This window comes from Bos mutus, chromosome 3 (assembly GCF_027580195.1).
Source record: "Bos mutus isolate GX-2022 chromosome 3, NWIPB_WYAK_1.1, whole genome shotgun sequence".
Taxonomy (NCBI): Eukaryota; Metazoa; Chordata; class Mammalia; order Artiodactyla; family Bovidae; genus Bos; species Bos mutus.
In genome coordinates this window covers 19,470,684-19,494,477 of record NC_091619.1, presented here as the reverse complement: position 1 = coordinate 19,494,477, position 23,794 = coordinate 19,470,684, and the positions used below count along the sequence as shown (strand labels likewise).

General features: G+C 37.5%; 1 protein-coding gene across 7 annotated transcripts in view; it reads left to right on the top strand.

The window, feature by feature from the left end:
- ASH1L (ASH1 like histone lysine methyltransferase) overlaps positions 1–23,794 on the top strand; it is a 207,362-nt gene that overhangs the window by 159,293 nt on the left and 24,275 nt on the right. For all 7 annotated transcript variants that reach the window (XM_070367311.1, XM_070367314.1, XM_070367315.1 and 4 more), the window contains 5 exons: positions 3,063–3,136; positions 4,792–4,837; positions 4,950–5,058; positions 7,477–7,683; positions 7,809–7,955. In XM_070367311.1, coding sequence (XP_070223412.1) covers positions 3,063–3,136; positions 4,792–4,837; positions 4,950–5,058; positions 7,477–7,683; positions 7,809–7,955 — 583 coding nt within the window. The remainder of the gene's footprint in view (positions 1–3,062; positions 3,137–4,791; positions 4,838–4,949; positions 5,059–7,476; positions 7,684–7,808; positions 7,956–23,794) is intronic.

The following is a 23,794-nucleotide window of genomic DNA, read 5'->3' as shown; positions in this document are numbered from 1 at the left end:
CTTCCTTAGTCATTCCCCACCATATTTAGCCACTTAATGGATTTTTTAAAAAAAAAGTCAGCCCTAATATTGCTCTAATATTATTCTGCAACTTGGAAGATAAGTTTTCGTGTGAGTAAATATATACCTCACTTCATTTAACAGCTGCACATTCATTATTTAAATACACCAAAGTTTACTTCCTTGTTGTACTTTTTCATTACAGACTTTGTAGTTACACACTCAGCTTTGGTTCCCTGTCAAGAGATGGACTCCAGTCTTCTACCAACTGTAACCTCAGACAGCAGCTTGTTATATTAACCTCCATAAGTTATTTGACTTAGATATAACTATAATCCATATTGCTCTGTCATCAGATTTATCAAATGAATAAACTCACTGTATTACATGTTAACATGTAATTGCATGTTAACAAATAACATTTTTATGGAAAATCAGTTCAGTCGCTCAGTCATGTCCGACTCTTTGCAACCCCATGAACCACAGCACGCCAGGCCTCCCTGTCCATACCAACTCCCGGAGTCCACCCAAACCCATGTCCATTGAGTCGGTGTTGCCATCCAACCATATCATCCTCTGTCGTCCCCTTCTCCTCCTGCCCTCAATCTTTCCCAGCATCAGGGTCTTTTCAAATGAGTCAGCTCTTCACATCAGGTGGCCAAAGTATTGGAGTTTCAGCTTCAACATCAGTCCTTCCAATGAACGCCCAGGACTGATCTCCTTTAGAATGGACTGGTTGGATCTCCTTGCAGTCCAAGGGACTTTCAAGAGTCTTCTCCAACACCACAGTTCAAAAGCATTAATTCTTCAGCACTCAGCTTTCTTTATGGTCCTACTCTCACATCCATACATGACTACTGGAAAAACCGTAGCCTTGACTAGATGGACCTTTGTTGACAAAGTAATATCTCTGCTTTTTAACATACTGTCTAGGTTGGTCATAACTTTCCTTCCAAGGAGTAAGCGTCTTTTAATTTCATGGCTGCAGTCACCATCTGCAGTGATTTTGGAGCCCAGAAAAATAAAGTCAGCCACTGTTTCCACTGTTTCCCCATCTATTTGCCATGCAGTGATGGGACCGGATGCTATGATCTTCATTTTCTGAATGTTAAGCTTTAAGCCAACTTTTTCACTCTCCTCTTTCACTTTCATCAAGAGGCTCTTTAGTTCTTCTTCACTTTCTGCCATAAGGGTGGTGTTATCTGCATATCTGAGGTTATTGATGTTTCTCCCAGCAATCTTGATTCCAGATAACTCCCCCCTATTTTTTTGAGGGCAAGTTTATTACGTTTTCGTCTTAGTCTGGATGTGGTAGTAACTTTCCCCAGAAATTTTTAATGAGAAAAGTGACTTTATTTTACATTTTTACAAATCTTCTCGATGTCTAGCTAATATAGGACAGTTGGATTTTCTAATCTGTTTTTGCATTCTATTTGTTGTGATGTTATTATGGTTTAAATATATGAAGAAATCTGACCTCACATGGGTAAAAAGTTGTCAAAGAGAGGAAGATTTAATAATTTCACATAATTGTAGATATTCTTTGATATTATAGCAAAAATTAAAAATGTTCCTTAACATTCTAATGCTGGAGTATGAAATCAATGGATTTTTTTGTATTGTTGCCTTAAAATCCAGGTCTCTCTTCTAAGTTAAATAGATTTTTACCCATGTATGATTTTATCACTTCATGCATTAGACATTGGAAAATATTAATTCACTGAATTACATTGCTCTTCCATTTCCTGTATGTATCCCTGACAATTCATATTTGTGATTTGCCACTTATTTCATGAGAAAAACTTAAGTATTGGAAAACAGAATCTCCTGATAATTAGTAGACACAAGTTTTGCAAAATTTCAGTGTTCACTTCAAACTAAAATTTTATCATTGGAAATATATTTTCAGTTGGAGTTCTTGAAGTAACAAGTTCACTGGATTTATTTTCAGTTCCTAGGTTAGAATAACCATTGTCTGTCAGTTCTTTTAAGTAAAAATGTCGTTCTATTAAAAAAGCCAACTGGTTCGGCCCACCATTCAAATATTTGCACAAGTGCATTTCCTTAAAGTAACCATCATACCTTAGTATATAGCAGAAGTGCTTTATGCATACTTGCATTGTGTCATGCAGAATAAAGATTTTGGTTTGTGGGTCAAGATTTAATATTTTTACTACTTTATCAAGAGCATTCTTAGATAATGCCGTATAGTTCATTTCTACTGGTTTCGTTCTAATAGAGATTTGTGCCACATGCCTTCATTCATACTAAAAGTACAGCTTTACCCACTATTCCTTTTACCCCATTAGTACAAATGTCAGCATAATGAAAATGCATATAATATCTTAGTTGTGTTACCAAAATAGTTTTGACCTCTCGGATCCCTTGGGGTAAGCAGAGCACACTTTGAGAACTGCTGGTCTGGAGACCATGATAAAACACGTCCAGATAACAAGGAAACATCTAAATCCTGCAAGAAGTGAGTTGAGCATCATAGTGCTTCATGAACAAAAAGATCATATAGAGTAAAGAAATTGGGGGGCAGGGTGCCTCTTTATGGTAGAAAGGGGCTTTGAAACTGGCTATAAAAAGTAGTAGTATTTCAACAGGTAGGAAGAAAAATGTTAACAGATCATAAATTTACATGTAAATACTCTTGAGTTATTTAAATTCAGAGTTTCCTATTTTGGAAAAATTTTATACTCCTTTTGTAGTTAGCCTTAAATTATGTACAATAATGGAGGAAAGATAATAGATGCTCTGGTTAGTGACTTTAATGATTGACAAATTCTTAGTATTTAGTGTGCTTCATAATGATGACTTCTTTTGCAGTAAGTTTGCCATGCTAGATGTTTTATATAAGCTAAAATTAAAACATCTTTAGCATATACCACATGGAGCACAGTGGAAAAGAATAGCAAAAATTAAAAATTGGTGATGGAAAATTCATAAAATTTAACATGAAATGTTTATTTTTTTTACTCAGTGCATGTTAAAGCTTGTGGCTATTTGACTCTTTGTATAAAATAAATACTGAAATGGATAGTATTGTTTTGTTTCAGGAAAATATCTAAGGCAAAAGAGAATTGATTTTCAGCTTCCCTATGACATTCTTTGGCAGTGGAAACATAATCAGGTATGAGCTTATCTTACCATATTTCATTCCTTTTTTTTTTTTTTTTCAGTTTTATGTGTTTATTTATTTTTTACTTTACAATATTGGTTTTGCCATACGTTGACATGAATCCGCCATGGGTGTACATGTGTTCCCCATCCTGAACCCCCCCTTCCACCTCCCTCCCCCGGTATTTCATTCTTAAGTGCTAAATGGGGGAGAGGGAGATGCAAGTCTTTTTCTCTGCCTCCTTGTTATGCTCTCATCTTAGGAAATACAGAGAAGTGTCCCTGTGAAGGTCAGAGACTAAGAAAAATGAATTTGCATCCATATTTAATATGACCTATTTGCCTTTACTCATAACTTCAAAATAGCAGTAAGTTCCTGCTTCCTTAGGAAACCTTCAGTTATTATTCTGGACTTTTATTCTGGTAGCAAAGATTCTGTTCTGTAAGAATCCTGTTTGATGCAGGTCTCAAGAGAATTTAGATGTACTGCCAGCAGCATTAAGAAATTTCAGGCTTTATTTTCGTTGGCTCCTTCCCATCAGTTTGGAATTTATTTTTCACATACAAAAGAGAGTCTTCTACCAAAGGAAACAGGGAAAATATTTAATACTCTTGTACTTTTAAATATATTGGGAACTAAAACTGGGAAGGTGCTGTTTTTCTTTCTTACTTACCTAATTGAAGTTGCCCCCAGTAATTTTTATATTTAGCAAAAGCCCCCAGAATCCATATTGGGAACTACCATTGGGAAATAGAAGTAGTCATGCAAATGAGGTAAATAGGCTCCTGAGTTTTGCCAAAATTCCACCAAAGTTTAATCTTGGAAAGCCAAAAGCAGTGAACATTCCCATCTGCATTCTCTTCTTTGATGGTCTGTCCTGAATTTTAAGAGGGTCAGTATGTTAGATATTTGTCTCAGAGAGTTCATAACAATAAAGGAGATAGTGTTTTGACTCACTGTACCCACTGAAAAATGATGGTGGGATTATTCTTATAGATTAGTACACTTTAGCTTAAACAGCTTAAACCAAGCTCCTGTTTGTTTCTTTGTTTGTTTTTTGGTACTGTCTTCTATAGTAAAACACTCACAGACTGACTAATACTTTTTTTTCATAATGCATTCTTTATTGCAGTATGAGAACACCATTATCCTGCCTGCCATCTCCCCTTTGTTAACTGAATTAATTGCCTTAATTAAAATGTAAAATGTGTTTTCCTACAATAATCATCCTGAAAAAGCCAGGATACTTATCTTTTTCATATCATATACCTACCCTACCCATCTGAACAAGCCCTGTGCAAGTTTTCCTTTCTTTTCATAGAGGGAAATAAAGTCTTAATTTATCCAAATGAATAGCTTTAATCTGCAGTGTGATAATCATTTAAATCTGTCCAATAACTTGCTGAAGAAACATCTAACAAAAAATACATTTTCTTTAATCTACTTATGATTGTTTCTGTTGAATATAGTTCTCTTACCCTGATCTGGTAAGTCACCTTTTATTCCAGGGTAAAAAGTGATCACACCTCAAATGTATCCAACCCAGAAAGTAAGTGTTTCCATATGGGCAGAGTACATAGATAATTTCTTTATTTTTAGTGATTTATACTGTTTTCTGGCATTTGAAGTTGAATGCTATATCGGGATTTTTCTGTTTTTTCTTCTAGCTGTACAAGAAACCAGATGTCCCACTATATAAAAAAATTCGTTCAAGTGAGTAAAATGAGAGCTGTTTTTTCTGCCTCCATACCATCAGTGTTCTCAGCCTGGCACTTAAAAATTACTCTATATGTTCACAAACTATTCTTTGTTGTCTTCTCTCAAGATGTCTACGTTGATGTCAAACCCCTTTCTGGTTATGAGGCTACCACTTGTAACTGTAAGAAGCCAGATGATGACACCAAAAAGGGCTGTGTGGATGACTGCCTCAATAGGTACTGTACTAAACTAATTCTGTAAGCCCAGGCTTTAAGATCTGTAAGATGCTTCATTTAGGGGAAGTCCCTGGTGGTCCAGTGTTTAAAACTCTGTGTTTTCACTGTCAAGGGCCTGAGTTCAATCCCTAGTTGGGGAACTAAGATTCCACAAGCCACGTGTGGCCAGAAAAAAAAAAAAGACTTCATTTAAAGGAAAAAGTTAAGTAGACTCTGATATCCTCTCAAGAAATCAAAAATGATATATGAAACCTAACTGATGGACTGTCTTGGTCTGCTTGGGCTGCTATAACAATCATAGACTTAAATAATAGAAATATATTTCTCACAATTCTGGAGGCTGGGAAGTCCATGGTGAAATTGTCAGCAGATTCAATGTCTGGTGAGGACCTACTTCCTAGCTTATAGACAGCTGCCTTCTCCCTGAATACTCACATGGCCTCTCCTCAGTACATGCTCATGGTAGAAAGATACTTCTCTCTCTTCCTCTTCTTAGAAGGCCACTAATCCCATTATGAGGGCTTCTCTGGTGGCCCAGTGGTAAAGAATCCACCTGTCAATTCAGGAGCTACAGGAGAGGCGAGTTTGATCCCTTAGTTAGGTAGATCCCCTGAAAAAGGAAATGGCAACCCATTCTAGTGTTCTTGCCTGGAGAATCCCAGGGACAGGGGAGCCTGGTGGGCTGCCATCTATGGGGTCGCACAGAGTCGGACATGATTAAAGCAACTTAGCAGCAGCAGCCAGTATTCTTGCCTGGAAAATCCCATGGACAGAGGAGCCTGATGGGCTATGGGGTTGCAAAAGAGTCAGACAGGACTGAGAGATTAAACAACAACAATCCCATTACAAGGTTCCCACCTTCATCAGCTAATAAAACCTATTTACCTCCCAAAGCCCCTACTTCCAAATAGCATCACACTGAAGGCTAGGGCTTCAACTGAATTTTAAGGGGACATATTCAGCCCAAAACATGGGCTAAATAGAGTAATAGGAAGCAACATCATCTAGAGTCTTATGTACTCAGGTTTAAATCCTCTTACTGCTATGAGACCTAAGGAAAGTTCTTTAACCTCTCTAATAAAAATAATACTAGTAGAAGGGGGAAACTAAGTTGGTAGACATTAGGGTATAGAAGATATATTAATACACATGATGATTGAGTCAGTGATGCTAATGAGAGATAGTAAGGCTGTTGTCAGAGATAGGAAGTGTGAGTTCTCAGTGAAATTGAGATTTCAAAGTGAAAATGTCTAATTGAGACAAAGGATTCTATCTCTATTAACCTAAGCAGATACGTAGCAAAGGAGAATTAATGAACTTCCCAGCAGTGTTCCTTGTTCTAGATAGCTTTCCTAGACAGATAGCTGCTTCTCCAATTTTGATCTCTAGTCAGCTGTCCTGTGGGCTGAGGGAATCAGTGTTTTTGCTTTAATGTGCCAGCTGGGAAATTCTACCCTTAGTTCTACCTCCTTTAGTTACTGACATCTAACTTTATTTCTAGTGCTTTCGTATTTCATCAGTTTACTATTTGAGAGAATCATATGTCCTTAAAGTTGTTTAAATGTGCATTTCTTTAGATGCTAACATTTCTGTGCTTTTTTGTATGATATTTTATTTATTGTCTATGAAATTAATATAGCTGCCTCATTGCTTATTTCCTTTCTTTCCTTCAGTAGTTCAGGAAGTTGTTGTTGTTTAATTGCTTAGTTGTGTCTGACTCTTTTGTGATCCCGTGGACTATAGGCCACCAGGCTCCTCTGTCCATGGGATTTTTCCGGTAAGAATACTGGAGTGGGTTTCCTTTTCCTTCTCCAGGGGTTGGGTCTTTCCCAACCCAGGGATGGAACCAGAGTCTCCTGAATTGGCAGGATTCTTTACCACTGAGCCACCATGGAAGCCCTCGTATATTCTTAGTATAGAAATAAATATGTTAGTGTTTCCCCAGGATGCTGAGTGGACAATTAACTTATTAATTTACAAGAAGCATCAGTGTTTGCAACTTGACTTGGATATTTTCAGTATTATTAACTTTTGAATTTAGACATTATTACCTTGTTAATAACTTTATTAACCAACCTAACCCTATTAAAATAAAAATTAATTATATGCATTTTTTTGGCTGCACTGGGTCTTAGTTGCAGCATATGGGATCTTTTAGTTGCAGCACATAGCATCTTAGTTGCAGGATGTGGAATCTTTTTAGTTGCACCATGAGAAAACTCATTTGCAGCATGTGGGATCTAGTTCCCTGACCAGGGATCAATCCCAGGCCCCCTTCATTGTGAGTGCAGAGGGTTAGTCTCTAGACCAGTAGAGAAGTCCCTTTGAATTCATTTTTTAAATTCCTATTTTAAAAAATGGGTTCGTATAGATGATATGTAGTGTTAATTGACATGTAATTATTCCTTTTCTTTCTAGAATGATCTTTGCTGAGTGTTCCCCCAACACTTGCCCCTGTGGTGAGCAGTGCTGTAACCAGAGGATACAGCGGCATGAGTGGGTGCAATGTCTAGAACGATTTCGAGCTGAAGAAAAAGGTTGGGGAATCAGAACCAAAGAACCCCTAAAAGCTGGGCAGTTCATCATTGAATACCTAGGAGAGGTTGTCAGCGAGCAGGAGTTCAGGTACAGTGGTAAATCATACTCCAGGAAAATGGCAGAGGTACCAGATTAGAATGGAAAATGAAATATTTGAAGTTTACTTTCGACTTAATCATTAACTGGGTTTTAATCATTTCTCTCCTCTTTAGGAACAGGATGATTGAGCAGTATCATAATCATAGTGACCACTATTGTCTGAACTTGGATAGTGGGATGGTGATTGACAGTTACCGTATGGGAAATGAGGCCCGATTCATCAATCACAGCTGTGACCCAAATTGTGAAATGCAGAAATGGTAAGAAAACAGGGGAAGATGAACCCAGCAGAGCAGAAAGCATTGAGGACATCCTGAGATGTATCTTAATAATCAGCTTATACAAAGCAGCTCAGGCAATTCTCTGTTATGACAGATCCTCCCAGGTAGAGAGTAAGCTCGTACTGTTTCTTCACACTTCAACCTATCTATTCCCAGAAGAATGTAATATTTATTTATGTGTGTATGTGAGACATATATGATAATACCTACTATTTATTGACTGCTTACTATGTACCAAGCACTGCTACATGGTTCTTATATCCATACATTTAGCATGTTTATCACATCCTCACTGGATTTGTTACAATGATAAGTAAAGATAAGTGAGATAGATTAGAATCTAACTTAGAATGAAAAAAATACATCTAAAAAATAATCTCACCTTTTGACATGGCCCATACAGAGTGTGTTGTTGTTGTTTAGTTGCCAAGTTGTGTCCAACTCCTTTGCATCCCGATGGACTGTAGCCCGCCAGGCTCCTCTGTCCATGGTATTTAAAAAATAAAATTAAAAAAAAAAGAATAATTCAGAAAAGATAACACGATAGGGGAGGATTCTAAGAAAATGAGAGAGTTGGAAGCAATAAGAATCTATCTCCCTTTAGACAACTGCACTAGCAGAATCTGTCTGATAAAACTGTTTGGAACTCTGGAGTCTGTTGAAGGCTTGTAACGTCCAGGAGATGTTTCAGATGATCAGTTGTGATTTGTTTCAGTCAATTTGAACTCTTAACTCAGTAGAGCTACTCATCCCTACCCCCAGCCACGTGGCAGGCAGCTGTGCAAGTACTCCTGGAATAGCTTGCATACAGCTTGCATGTGCTAGGGCGGATAAAAGGGGCCCCTTTCTCCAAATACTGAATATCTGTACTCTGATTACTGATTCTGATCACAGAGGTGCACATGAAGCAGGCAGCCACTGTTGTACCTCCCATTGTTGCCAGTCCCTCTCCCTCCAGCTGTAGCGACTTTCAGGAGATTTTAAGGTACCCTCTTTTGCCCACCTTCATTTTTCATTTTTCGTCTTTTAGGACAGAAATTAAAGACTTAAGACATGTCAAAACAACTACATATGTTGGGAAATATGGTCAGTGACTACACATATCCAAGGGAAGGATCAGAAAAGACATAAGACACTAGGTTTACACTTGAGGCTGATCCTTGAAACAGGAAATTAATAATAACAAAAAACAGCGAATAGGAAAGGGGAGAATCTAATTCCCGAGCTAGCGCATTACTCGATTCAGATGGCCAGTGTTCAGAAAAATCACAAGGAATATAAAGACATTAGAAAATGTGGCCCATTCAGAGAAAAAAAAAAAAAATTCAAAAAAATAATTCAGAATAGTAATTCAGTAGAATCTGTCCCTAAAATGGGCTAATGGCAGACACATAAGACAAAACTTTTAAACAATTGCCCTGATGATGCTCAAAGAACTAAAGGAAATTGTCATGAGAAAGTCTTTCATGGGAAAGTCATGAAACTGATGTGAAAAAAATGAAAGTATCAATAAAGAGATAGAAAACCTAAAAAGAAACCAGAAAGGAATTCTGGAACTGAAGAAGTACAATAATTGAAATGAAAAATTTACTAGATGGATTCAGAGGCAGGTTTGGACAGGCAAGAGAAAGAATCAGTGAACTCAAAGATGAGGTGAAGTGAAAATCACTCAGTCATGTCCAGATCTTTGCGATCCCATGGACTATGCAGTCCATGAAATTCTCTAGGCCAGAATACTGGAGAGGGTAGCTGTTCCCTTCTCCAGGGATCTTCCCAACCCAGGGATCGAACCCAGGTCTTCCACACTGCAGGCAAATTCTTCACTCACTGAGCCACCAGGGAAGCCCAAGAATAGCCTATCCTTTCTCCAGTGGATCTTTCCAACCCAGGAATTGAACTGAGGTCTCCTGGATTGTAGGCGGATTCTTTACCAGCTGAGCTACCAGAGCAGCCCATAGGACAATATAAATTATCAAGCCTGAGGAAAAAGATAAAGATTGAAGAAGAGAGAGCTGTAAGCGGCCTTTGGGGTACCATCGAGTAGAACAACCATATGTATTGTAGATGTCCCGGAGGGAGAAAACAGAAGCAAGAGAAAATATTTGAAGAAATAATGGTTGAAAACTTACCAAATTTCATGAATGATGTGAATATAAATACCCAGGGTGCTTAACGAACTCCAAGTAAGATGAACTCAAAATGAGACACATACCAAGACATGTTAAAATCAAACTTTCAAAATTTAAAGAGCAGGTCTTGGAATCAGCCCAAGACAAACAAATCATTACATACAGTGACATTTTGGAGGCCAGAAGACAGTGGGCCCATATATGTAGTGTGCTAAAAGAACATGTCAACCAGGATTCCTATATGTAGCAAAGCTATCCTTCAGAAATGAGGAGGAAATAAAAACATTCCCAAATATACAAAAGATGAGGGACTTTTTGAGTGCTAGAACTACCCTGCAGAAATACTCAATGGTCTCCTCCAAGGTGAACTTATAGGACACCAGATAGTACTTCCATGCTATATGGAGAAATAAAGATCTTAATAAAGGTAAATACATGGGCAATTATAAAAGGTAGAATTAATTTGACAGTGTTTTGTAGCTGTACTTTTTTTTCTACACAGTTTAGGAAACTAACGCACTTAGTGGAATTGTTAGTTAATTTTTTTGTGCACATAATATAAAAAGAGGTAATTTTGTGACATCTGGAAGGGGTAGAAATGGCTATAAAGGAGTAGTGTTTTTTTATGTTATTCAAATTAAGCTACTATAAATTAGTTTTATAACTTAAGAATGTTCAGTTTAATCCTCATGGTAACCACAAATGCAATACCTACAGACATGTACAAAAAGAAGTTCAGGACAAATGTAAACATTTCACTCCAGAAGATTAACCAAACACACTAGAAAGCAGGAATTCAGGCAAGGAGGGACAGAAACCTCTAGGGCATATAGAAAATAAATTGTTCAGTGAGTAATTCCTTATCAGTAATTAATTTAAAGGTAAATGGATTAAACTCTCAAAAAGAGAATGGGATTCAGCATCATTTATGATTAAAAAAACTCTACAAAGTGGGTAAAAGAATGTATCTCAACATAATAAAAGGTGAATGTGACAACCAACAGGTGAAAAATTGAAAGCTTTTCCTCTAGAATCAAGAATAAAACCAAAATAAGGATGTCCACTCCTACCACTTCTATTCAACATAATTACTCCAAGTTTTACCCAGATGAGGTAGCTGCTACTGAGGCTGCTAAGTCACTTCAGTCGTGTCCAACTCTGTGCAACCCCATAGATGGCAGCCTACCAGGCTCCGCCATCCCTGGGATTCTCCAGGCAAGAACACTGGAGTGGGTTGACATTTCCTTCTCCAATGCAGGAAAGTGAGGTCGCTCAGTCGTGTCCGACTCTTCACGACCCCATGGACTGCAGCCTACCAGGCTCCTCCGTCCATGGGATTGTCCAGGCAAGAGTACTGGAGTGGGATGAGGTAGGCAAAAAAAAAATTAAGTAAAAGGCATCTAATTGAAAAGGAACAAGTAAAACTGTCTCTTATTTGCAAATAGTATTACATATAGAAAATACTATATATATATTATATGTATAATATAGAAATATAGAAAATTACATATAGAAAAAATATTGTTTGCAAATAGTATTACATGTAGAAAACCCTAAAAACTCCCATCAGAAAACTTTTTAGAACTGAAAATTTAGTGAAGTTTCAGGAGACAAAATATAAAAATCAGTTGTATTTTCATACATGAGTAACTATCAGAAATTAAAAAACAATCCCTTTGCAATGGCATCAGAAAGAATAAAAGACCTAGGAATAAATTTAGCCAAGGAAGTAAAAGACCTGTATACTGATAACTGTAAGCTACTGATGAGAGCTTACAGGAGACATAAATAAATGAAAAGATACTCTGTGCTCATGGATTTCAAGAGTTATTACTGTTTAAATGTCTGTACTACCCAAAGCATCCTACAAATTCAGTACAATAAAAATAAAATTCCAATGGCACTTTTCTCAGAAGTAGAATAATCCTAAAACTTAGGTGGAACCACAAAAAAATCTCAAATAGTCAAAACAGTCTTGACAAAGAACAAAGTTGAAGGCATCATACGTCCTGATTTCAAACTATATTACAAAGCTATAGTAATCAAAACAGTATGCTACTGGCAGAAAAACAGATACATAGATGAATAGAATAGAGAGCCCAGAAATAAACCCATGCATGTATGGCCAATTGATTTATGGCAGAGGAGCCAAGAATATACAATAGGGAAAGGGCAGTCTCTTCAATATAGGGTGTGGGAAAATTGGACAGCCACATACAAAAGAATGAAATGGGATCACTGTCTTTCAACATAAACAGAAATCAATTTAAAGACTTGAGTGTAAGACCTAAAACCATGAAATTCCTAGAAGAGGATAAGCTCCTTGTCATCAGTTTTGACAATGATTTTTTGTTTGTTTTAACACCAGAAGCAGGGCATTAAAAGCAGAAATGAACAAGTGAGACTGGTAAAACTAAAATGTTTCTGTACAACAATGGAAACCATAAACAAAATGAAAAAGCAGCCTACAGAATGGGAGAAAATATTAGCAAATCTAGTAAGGTGTTAATATTCAAAATATATAAGGAAAGCATACAAGTCAATAGCAAAATAGAAAATCCAATTAAATATAGTTGGAAAATCTGAATATACTTTTAAAGCAGACATATAGATGACCAACAGATATATAAAAAGGTGCTTAATGTCACACTAACCATCAGGGAAATGCAAGTCAAAACCACAATGAGATACCACCTCACACCTATTAGAATGGCTGTTCTCAAACAGATAAGAAGTAATAAATGTTAGTAAGAATGTCAAAAAAGGTTGGGGGAAAACCCTTGTGCACTGTTGGTGGGAATTTAAATTGGTACAGCCACTATCAAAAACCATATGGAGGTTCTTCGGAAAATTAAAAATAGAAGTGCCATACAACCCAGCAATGCCATTTCTGGGTATTTATCTGAAGGAAAAGAAAAACACTAACTCAAAATGATTATCTGTATCCCATGTTCATTATGGCATTATTCATAGTAGCTGAGGCATGGAAACAACCTAAGTATTCATCAGTGGACAAAGAAAATGTGGTATGTGTCTACAATGGAATATTTAGCCACAAAAATGAGGAAATACTACCATTTGTAACAAAATGAATGGCCTTGTTATGCTAAATGAGATAAAGAGAAAGACTAGTTCCATATGATCTCACTTGTGTAGAATCTTTTGAAAAAAAAAGCAAACTCATAGATAGAAATTGGTAGTTGCCAGAGGTAAGGGTTTGCAAGCTTGGAAAAATAGGTGAAGGTGGTCCAAATAAATAACACCTGAGGATGTAATGTACAGCCTGGTGACTATAGTTAACAATACTACATTGTATATTTGAAACTTGCTTAGAGAATGAATCTTAAAAATCTTATCACAAGAAAATAATTTGATACTATGCATGGTGATGGATGTTAACTAGAGTCATTGTGGTGATCATTTTGCAATATATACGTATAATAAATCATTATGTTACATCTAAAACTAATATTTTATGTCAATTATGTCTTAACTTTTTTTTTTTTAAGATTGGCAGAATAGATTCCCTGGTGGTCCAGTGGTTAAGAACTCACCTTGTAGTACAGGGGATGCAGGTTTGATCCCTGATCAGGGAACTAAGATCCCACATGCTGCTGGGCAACTAAGCCCACTCACTGCAACTAGTGGGCTCGCGTGCCACAACAAAAGATCCCATGTGCTACAACCTGATGCAGCCTAATTAATTAATTCAAAAAATACATCATCCAACTGTATACTGTGTATAAGAGACTCACTGAAGATCCAAAGACACAATCAGGTTGAAAGTGAAAGGATGGAAGAAGATATTCCACGTCACTAAATAGTAGCCAAAAGAGAGTGGGAGTGGCTAAAATAGACTTTAAACCCAAAAAGGTTAAAAGAGACAAAGAAGGACATATGTTTCTTAAAAAGATTCAGCAAGAAGATATAACAGTTGTAAACATTTACACACATGATAGAACTTCAAAATATAGGAAGCAAACACTGACAGTTGACAGGAGAGAGAATTCTGCAATAAAAATTGGGAGACTTCAGCTCCCCAGTTGATAATGAAAAGAACTACCAGAGAGGTAAGTATGGAATAGAGAACTTACATAATAAACCAACTAGATCTAAAACAAATACCAAGACCCCACCCAACAACAAACAGCATTTACATTCTTCTCAAGTGCACATGGGACATTTTGTTAGGCAGAAATTCAGTTTCAGTAGATTTTTTTTTTATTTTTTGGCCATGCCACATAGCATGTGGCATCTTAGTTCCCAGACCAAGGATTGAACCCACGCCCCTTGCATTAGCAGTACAGAGTCTTAACCACTGAACCAAAACTGGGACACTGAGACACTGATTTCTGTTTGGTTTTTTTTTTAGGCCACACTGCATGGTTTGTGGGAGCTTAACTCCCTAGCCAGGTCAATAGTTTTTATTTATTTATATTTTTGGCTATGCTGGGTCTTCATTGCTACACAAGCTTTTCTCTAGTTCTGGTGCACAGGAGCTACTGTCTAGTAGCAGGCTTCTCATTGTGGTGGCTTCTCTTCTTGTGGAACATGGGCTCAAGGGTGTGCAGGCTTCAGTAGTTGCGACATGTAGGCTCAGTAGTTGTGGCTCATGGGCTCTAGAGCACAGGCCCAGTAGTTGTGGCTCATGGGGTTAGTTGCTCCACGTCATGTAGGATCTCCGTGGATCAGAGATTAAACCCATGTCTCCTGCATTGGCAGGTGGATTCTTTACCACTGAGCTACCAGGGAAGTCCCCAGTATTTTAAAAGATAGATATTATAGAAGGTATCTTCTGTAACCACAACAGATGAAAGTTAGAAAATCAGTAACATAAAGGAAACTGGAAAATTCATGATACTTTAGAAAGTCACGAACTTTTAAACAACCAGTTGGTCAGAGAAAAAATCACAAGGGAAATTATTAAATACTTAGAGATGAATAAAAATAGTATAAAGTACCAAAAACCTATGGAATGTAGCAGTAGCAGCACTATGGGGGAATTTTATAGCTATAAATGCTTACATTAAAAAACAAGAAAGAGCTCAAATTAAGAACCTAACTTTACAACTTAGAGTGGAAGTGTTAGTCGCTCATTTATGTCCAACTCTTTGTGACCCCATGGATGCCAGTCTCCTCTGTCCATGAAATTCTCCAGGCAAGAATACTAGAGTGGGATCCATTCCCTTCTCCAGGGGATCTTCCCAACCCAGGGATTGAACCTGGGTTCCCTGCATTACAGGCAGATTCTTTACCATCTGAGCCACCAGGAAAGCCCACTTTACAACTTAATGACCTAGAAAAAGAGCAAACTGAATCTAAAGTTAGGGCTGGAGAACCCCATAGACAGAGAAACCTGGCAGGCTACAATCTCTAGGATCACAAAGAGTTGGACACTACTGAAGCAGCTTAGCACAGGCACAACAGAAATCTAAAGTTAGCAAAAGGAAGGAAATAATAAAGATGAGAATGAGAACAGAGATAAATAAAATCTAAAATAGAAAAACAATAGAGAAAATCAGTGAAACCAAAGGTTGGTTCTTCAAAAAGATAAAATTAACAAACCTTTAGCTACAGAGATGAAGAAGAAAGAACTCAAATTACTAAACTCAGAAATGAAAGTGGGGACATTACTACCAATTCTACAGAAATGAAAAAGATTAAAAGAGAATACTATGAACAGATGTATACCAAAAAATCTGATAACCTAGTTGAGATGGACAAGTTTCTAGAACCACAAAACCTACTGTGACTAAATCATGAAGAAATAAAAAATCTGAATAAACCTGTAACTAACAAATGTATTGAATGTATTGAATCAGTAATCAAAAATCTCCCAACAAAGAAAAGCCCTTGACTTGATGGTTTTACTGATGAATTTCTGAAGGAGATCAGCCCTGGGATTTCTTTGGAAGGAATGATGCTGAAGCTGAAACTCCAGTACTTTGGCCACCCCATGTGAAGAGTTGACTCATTGGAAAAGACTCTGATTCTGGGAGGGATTGGGGGCAGGAGGAGAAGGGGATGACAGAGGATGAGATGGCTGGATGGCATCACTGACTTGATGGACGTGAGTCTGAGTGAACTCCAGGAGTTGGTGATGGACAGGGAGGCCTGGCATGCTGCGATTCATGGGGTTGCAAAGAGTCAGACACGACTGAGCAACTGATCTGATCTGTCAAATTAGTACCAAATCAATTTTTTCCAAAAAATTGTAGAGAAGGAAACACCTCCTAATTTATTGTATGAAGCAAGCATAACCCTGATACCAAAGCTTAGCAAAGACTCCCCAAGAAAACTACAGACCAATACCTGTTATGAACATTGATGCAAAAATCCTCAGCAAAATACTAGCAAGCAATTCACCAGCATATTAAAAGAATTGTGCACAGTGACTCTGGAATTTCATCCTGGAAGGCAAGGATTGTTCAGCATAGGAAAATTGATCAGTGCGATACACTACATCAGGAAAGTAAAGGAGAAAAGAAGTCACATGGTCATCTCAGTTGATGGAGGAAAAAAGCATTTGACAAAATTCAACTCCCTTTTCATGATAAAGATACTCAACAAAATAGAAATAGAAGGACTGCCTTAACATAATAAAAGCCATATATGAAAACTCACAGCCAACGTAATACTCGGTAGTGAAAGACTGAAAGCTTTTCCTCTAAGATCAAGAACAGGACAAGGATGCCCACATTCACCGTTTTATGCAAAATAATATTGGAAGCTCAAACCAGAAAAAAAAAATAGATATAAAAGGCATCCAAATTGGAAATGAAGAATAAAAATTATCTTTGTTTGCATATTGTATGGTCTTCTGCAGTTGCATTTGTATGTACAAACTGAGCATTTTGAAAAGGAGATTACAAAAGCAGTTCCATTTGCAGTATCATGAAAAAGAATGAAGTACTTAAAATTAACTTAATGAGGTGAAAGAATTGTACAATGAAAGCTATAAAACATTGTTAAAGACATAAATGAATGGTAACACATCTCATGTTCATAGATAAGAAGATTTTATTTTATTAAAATGGCACTATTACCCAAAGTGGTCTACAGAGTCAATGTAGTTCCTATCAAAATCCCCATGACATTTTTTTTTCAGAAATAGAAAACCTATCTGAAAATTCATATGGAATCTCAAAGGATGCCCAAATAACCAAAATAATCCTTAAAAAGAGCAGAAGTGGAGGATTCACACTTCATTTGAAAACCTACAGAGTAATCAAAGCAGTATGTATGGTATAGGCATAAAGACAGGCATATAGACCCATTAAATAGAATAAAGAACCTTGAAACAAACCCCTACATATATGGTCAAGTAATCTTTTACAAGTGTGCCAAAACCGTTTAGTGAAAAAGGGATACTCTTTTCAGTAAAAGGTGCTAGGAAGACTCAGTATCCACCTGCAGAAGTATGAAGTTGGCCCCCTACCAAACACTGTACAAAAATTAATTGAAACCAATCAAGAACCTAAATGTAAGACCTAAAACAATAAAACTTGAAGAAGAAGGCATAGAACAATAGTTTCACAACACTGGACTTGGAAATATTAACTTCTATGCAGAGTACATCATGAGAAACGCTGGGCTGGAAGAAACACAAGCTGGAATCAAGATTGCCAGGAGAAATATCAATAACCTCAGATATGCAGATGACACCACCCTTATGGCAGAAAGTGAAGAGGAACTAAAAAGCCTCTTGATGAAAGTGAAAGTGGAGAGTGAAAAAGTTGGCTCAAAGCTCAACATTCAGAAAACGAAGATCATGGCATCCGGTCCCACCACTTCATGGGAAATAGATGGGGAAACAGTGGAAACCGTGTCAGACTTTATTTTTCTGGGCTCCAAAATCACTACAGATGGTGACTGCAGCCATGAAATTAAAAGATGCTTACTTCTTGGAAGGAAAGTTATGACCAACCTAGATAGCATATTGAAAAGCAGAGACATTACTTTGCCAACAAATCTGTCTGGTCAAGGCTCTGGTTTTTCCTGTGGTCATGTATGGATGTGAGAGTTGGACTGTGAAGAAGGCCGAGCACCGAAGAATTGATGCTTTTGAACTGTTGTGTTGGAGAAGACTCTTGAGAGTCCCTTGAACTGCAAGGAGATCCAACCAGTCCATTCTGAAGGAGATCAGCCCTGGGATTTCTTTGGAAGAAATGATGCTAAAGCTGAAACTCCAGTACTTTGGCCACCTCATGTGAAGAGTTGACTCATTGGAAAAGACTCTGATGCTGGGAGGGATTGGGGGCAGGAGGAGAAGGGGATGACAGAGGATGAGATGGCTGGGTGGCATCACTGACGTGATGGACGTGAGTCTTAGTGAACTCCAGGAGTTGGTGATGGACAGAGAGGCCTGCCGTGCTGCGATTCATGGGATCGCAAAGAGTCGGACGTGACTGAGCGACTGACCTGATCTGATGCTGCTGCTGCTAAGTCACTTCAGTCGTATCCGACTCTGTTGGACCCCAGAGACAGCAGCCCACCTGGCTCCGCCTTCCCCAGGACTCTCCAGGCAAGAACTCTGGAGTGGGTTGCCATTTCCTTCTCCAATGCATGAAAGCGAAAAGTAAAAGTGAAGTCTCTCAGTCGTGTCCGACTCCCAGCAACCCCATGGACCACAGCCCACCAGGCTCCTCTGTCCATGGGATTTTCCAGGCAAGAGTACTGGAGTGGGGTGCCATTGCCTATACACGGAATCAAAAGGCTGCCTATACACAGAATCAAAAGGCTGCCCACAGAATGGCAGAAAATATTTGCAAATCATATATCTGATAAGGTATTAGTATCAAGAATATATAGAGAACCCCTGAAACTCAACAACAAAAAAACCAACCCAATTCAGAATGGACAGAGAACTTTAATTAATATATTAATATATTTCTCTAAAGAAAATATGCAGATGGCCAATAAACAAAAAGATACTCAAAATGACTGATCATTAAGGATATGCAACTCAAAACCATAAGATACTACCTCACACCCTCAGAATGGCTACTGTGGAAATAACAGAAAACAATAAGTATTGACAAGGATGTTAAGAAATAGGAAACTCTATTGGAAATATAAAAATGATATATCCGCAGTGGAAAAGGGTAGGGATGTTCCTCAACAAATTAAAAATAAAATTACTGTATAATCCTGCAGTCCAGCTTCTGAGTGTTTATCCAAAAGAATTGAAAGGAGGTTCTCAAAGAGATATCTGCACCCCCATATTTTAGTAATATTATTCATAGTAGCTAAAATTTGGAAGAACCCAGGTGTCCATAATGAATGAAGGGATAAGGAAAATCTGGTTTTTACATACAATAAAATTCAGCCTTTAAAAAAAAAAATTCAGCCTTTAAAAAAAAGAAAGTTTTGCAATATACTACAACATGAAAAGACCTTGAGGACATTAGTCAGTTCATTTCAGTTCAGTTGCTCAGTCATGTCCGACTCTTTGCGACCCCATGAATCACAGCACACCAGGCCTCCCTGTCCATCACCAACTCCCGGAGTTCACTCAAACTCATGTCCATAGAGTCGGTGATGCCATCCAGCCATTTCATCCTCTGTCGTCCCCTTCTCCTCCTGCCCCCAATCCCTCCCAGCATGAGAGTCTTTTCCAATGAGTCAACTCTTCACGTGAGGTGGCCAAAGTACTGGAGTTTCAGCTTTAGCATCAGTCCTTCCAAAGAACACCCAGGGCTGATCTCCTTTAGAATGGACTGGTTGGATCTCCTTGCAGTCCAAGGGACTCTCAAGAGTCTTCTCCAACACCACAGTTCAAAAGCATCAATTCTTCGGCGCTCAGCTTTCTTCACAGTCCAACTCTCACATCCATACATGACCACTGCAAAAACCATAGCCTTGACTAGACGGACCTTTGTTAGCAAAGTAATGTCTCTGCTTTAAAATATGCTATCTAGGTTGGTCATAACTTTCCTTCCAAGGAGTAAGCGTCTTTTAATTTCATGGCTGCATGTAATTTCATCACCATCTACAGTGATTTTGTAGCCCAAAAAATAAAATCTGACACTCTTTTCACCGTTTCCCCATGTATTTCCCATGAAGTGGTGGGACCAGATGCCATGATCTTCGTTTTCTGAATGTTGAGCTTTAAGCCAACTTTTTCACTCTCCACTTTCACTTTCATCAAGAGGCTTTTTAGTTCCTCTTCACTTTCTGCCATAAGGGTGGTGTCATCTGCATATCTGAGGTTATTGATATTTCTCCTGGCAATCTTGATTCCAGCTTGTGCTTCTTCCAGCCCAGCGTTTCTCATGATGTACTCTGCAGAGAAGTTAAATAAGCAGGGTGACAATATACAGCCTTGACGTACTCCTTTTCCTTTTTGGAACCAGTCTGTTGCTCCATGTCCAGTTCTAACTGTTGCTTCCTGACCTGCATATAGGTTTCTCAAGAGGCAGATCAGGTGGTCTGGTATTCCCATCTCTTGAAGAATTTTCCACAGTTTATTGTGATCCACACACATTATGCTAGATGAAATAATCCAGTCACAAAAAGACAAATACTACTGTGTGATTCCACTTACATGAGATGTTTAAAAGTAGTTAGAATCGTAGAGACCATAGAGTAGTGGTTGTCTGAGGCTGGAGGAAGGAGAGTTTGAAAGTTATTGTTTAATAGGGACAGAGTCCATTTTACAGGACAAAAAGAGATGGAATTGCATGGTGGAGTTGACTACACAACATGAATTTTCTTTTTTGTTTCCTTTTTCTTCTTCTTTTGGCCACACCTCACAGTATGTGAGACTTTAGTTAGCTGATCAGGAATTGAACCTGTGCCCCCTGCAGTGGAAGCACTAGACCACTAATGAAGTCCAATGTGGATGTTTTTAATACCTCTGAACTGTACATTTTTAAGTGGTTAAGGTTATAAACTTTGTTACATGTGTTTTAACACAGTTAAAGAAAAATAGGCTCATGAACAACATTCCGTAAGAGTGTCCACTGTCACCACTTCTCTTCCACTTCATTAAACATTAGAATAAACAATGAAAGTTTGTAGGACATCAGTACTGAAGACCACTAAACATTATTGGGAAAAAAGACCACCTAAATTAACGGAGAAATACACCATGTTTATGGATTATAAATCTCAATATTTTTGAGATGTCAGTTCTTACCAGATCTATAAATTCAAATTCAATTTTTATGGAAATTGACAGGCTGATTCCAAAATATACATCTAATTGTGAAGGACCTTAAAAAGGTAAGATGATCTTGAAGAAAAAAATTTAAGACTTAAACTACTAATTTCAAGACTTACTGTAGAGGTACAGTAATTAAAAGAGTAGGTGTTTGCTTGGGCTAGATTAATAGACAAATGGAATAGCATAGGGGGCTTCCTAGGTGGCTTAGTGGTAAAGAATTCATCTGCCAGTGCAGGAGATGCAAGAGACACAGGTTTAATCCCTGGGTCAGGAAGACTCCCTGGAGGAAGAAATGTCAACCCACTCCAATATTCTTGCCTGCAAAATCCCATAAACAGAGGAGCTTGGTGGGCTACAATCCATAGGGTCACAAAGAGTCAGACATGACTGAGTGCACACAGCAGCAGCAGGAATAGAGTCCAGATAAAGACATATAAATGTACTGTCACCTGATTTTATGACTTAGGTTCCACTGCAAGTCAGTTAGGAAAGGATGGCTTTTTAATAAGTGGTTCTGAGTCATAGGCTCCTGCGTCAATACACACACAAAAATTAAGATGACTCTTAGACCTAAATATCACCACTGAAGCAATCATGTTTCTATAGGCAACATGGGAGAATATTTATTAAATTTACTTTTTATTGAAGTATAATTGAATTACAATGTTGTGTTAATTACTGCTGTACAGCTTAGTGACTCAGTTATACATATTTTTTTTTTCTTTTCCATTATGGTTTATCACAGGATATCGAATATAGTTCCCTGTGCTATATAGTTAGGACCTTGTTGTTCATCCATTCTATATATATCAGTTTGTATCTCCTAGTCCCAAACTCTCAGTCCAGTCCTTTTTACTCCCCTCTCCCTTGGCAACTGCCAGGCTGTTCTCTATGTCCCTGATTCTGTTTCTGTTGCATAGGTAGATTCATTTGTGTTGTGTTTTAGATTCCATATATAGGTGATATCATATGGTATTTGTCTTTCTCTTTCTGACTTTCACTTGGTATGATAACCTCTGGTTGCACCCATGTTGCTGCAGATGGCATTATTTCATTCTTTTTTAGGGCTGAATAGTATTCCAGTGTGTGTGTGTATGTGTGTGTGTGTGTATACACTACATCTTCTTTATCCATTTATCTATCCATGGACATTTAGGTTGCTTCCATGTTTTGGTTATTGTGGATAGTGGTGCTATGAACATAGGGCTATATGTATCTTTTTGAATTATAGTTTTGTCTGGATATATGCCCAGAATTGGGATTACTTAATCATGTGGTAATTCTATTTTTAGTTTTCAGAGGAACCTCCATACTGTTTTCCATAGTGGCTTCACCAACTTACATTCCCACCAACAGTGTAGGAGGGTTCCCTTTTCACATGGGAGAATATTTTCATATACTTGGGATAGATAAAATTATCTTAAACAGGATATAAATAGCACTAAAGATAAAAGAACTGATAAAATTAACGATTTCTAGTCATCCAAAGGAAACTTTGAGTGTAAAAGCACACCATACACTGAGAAAGGGGTATTTACAATGTGTTTATCTGACAAAGAACTTACTTCTGGATGAAATTTGGATGAAATTTTGGATGAAATAAAGACAATACAATTTATAAAAAAGGTAATAGACATGTCAGAATATAAAAGTGGTCAGTAATCAAAAGGTGCTTAATATTTTAGTCATCAGAGAGAAATATTTATTAAGCCATATTAAAATTCAAAGTGTTAACAAGGATTTAACACAATGTGAGTGGTCTGTTGTGTTACTGCTAGTGGAACTGTAAATTGGTATGACAACTTACAAAAGATGTTTGTACCTACCAAAGCTAATAAACACATCTAGTAAACTAGCAACCCTACTCATAAGTGTATCCCCAACATAAATGAGTGTTTATATTCAAAAGACAGGTGCAAAAAAATAAAAAAGACATGTGCAGGAAATGTCCACAGAAATTTTTTTATAAGGCTGTGCCACACAGCTTGTGGGATCTCAGTTCCCTGACCAAAGATTAAACCCAGGCCATAGCAGTGAAAGCCCAGAATCCTAACTGCTAGGCAACCAGGGAATTTCCCAGAAAATGTTTTTTTTATAATAATAGCTCAAAACTGAATATAGTCCATTGTTTATCAGCATTAAAATAGATCAGTAAATTTTGCTAAATTCATATAATGGAATACTACACAGCAGTATAAAGGTATATTATAATAGAGGGCAACATTGAGTCAAAGAAGGTAGGCATATAATTGTACATAAAACTATATATTCTGTATGATTCCATTTAATTAAAGTTTAAAACAGATGAAACTATAATCTCTATGGGGATAGAGATTAGAATGGTGGCAATTCTTTGGGGGAGGGTACTGACTGGGAAAGAGGTTACACAAGTGTAGAGATACATAGAATTCAACAAACTATACATTTAAAATTTTGTATTCTGTGTAAGTTATGCCTCCCTCCCATGTTTTTAATACAATATATTTTAGTATAGGATCAAATTTTAAATGTTATGGTATGGA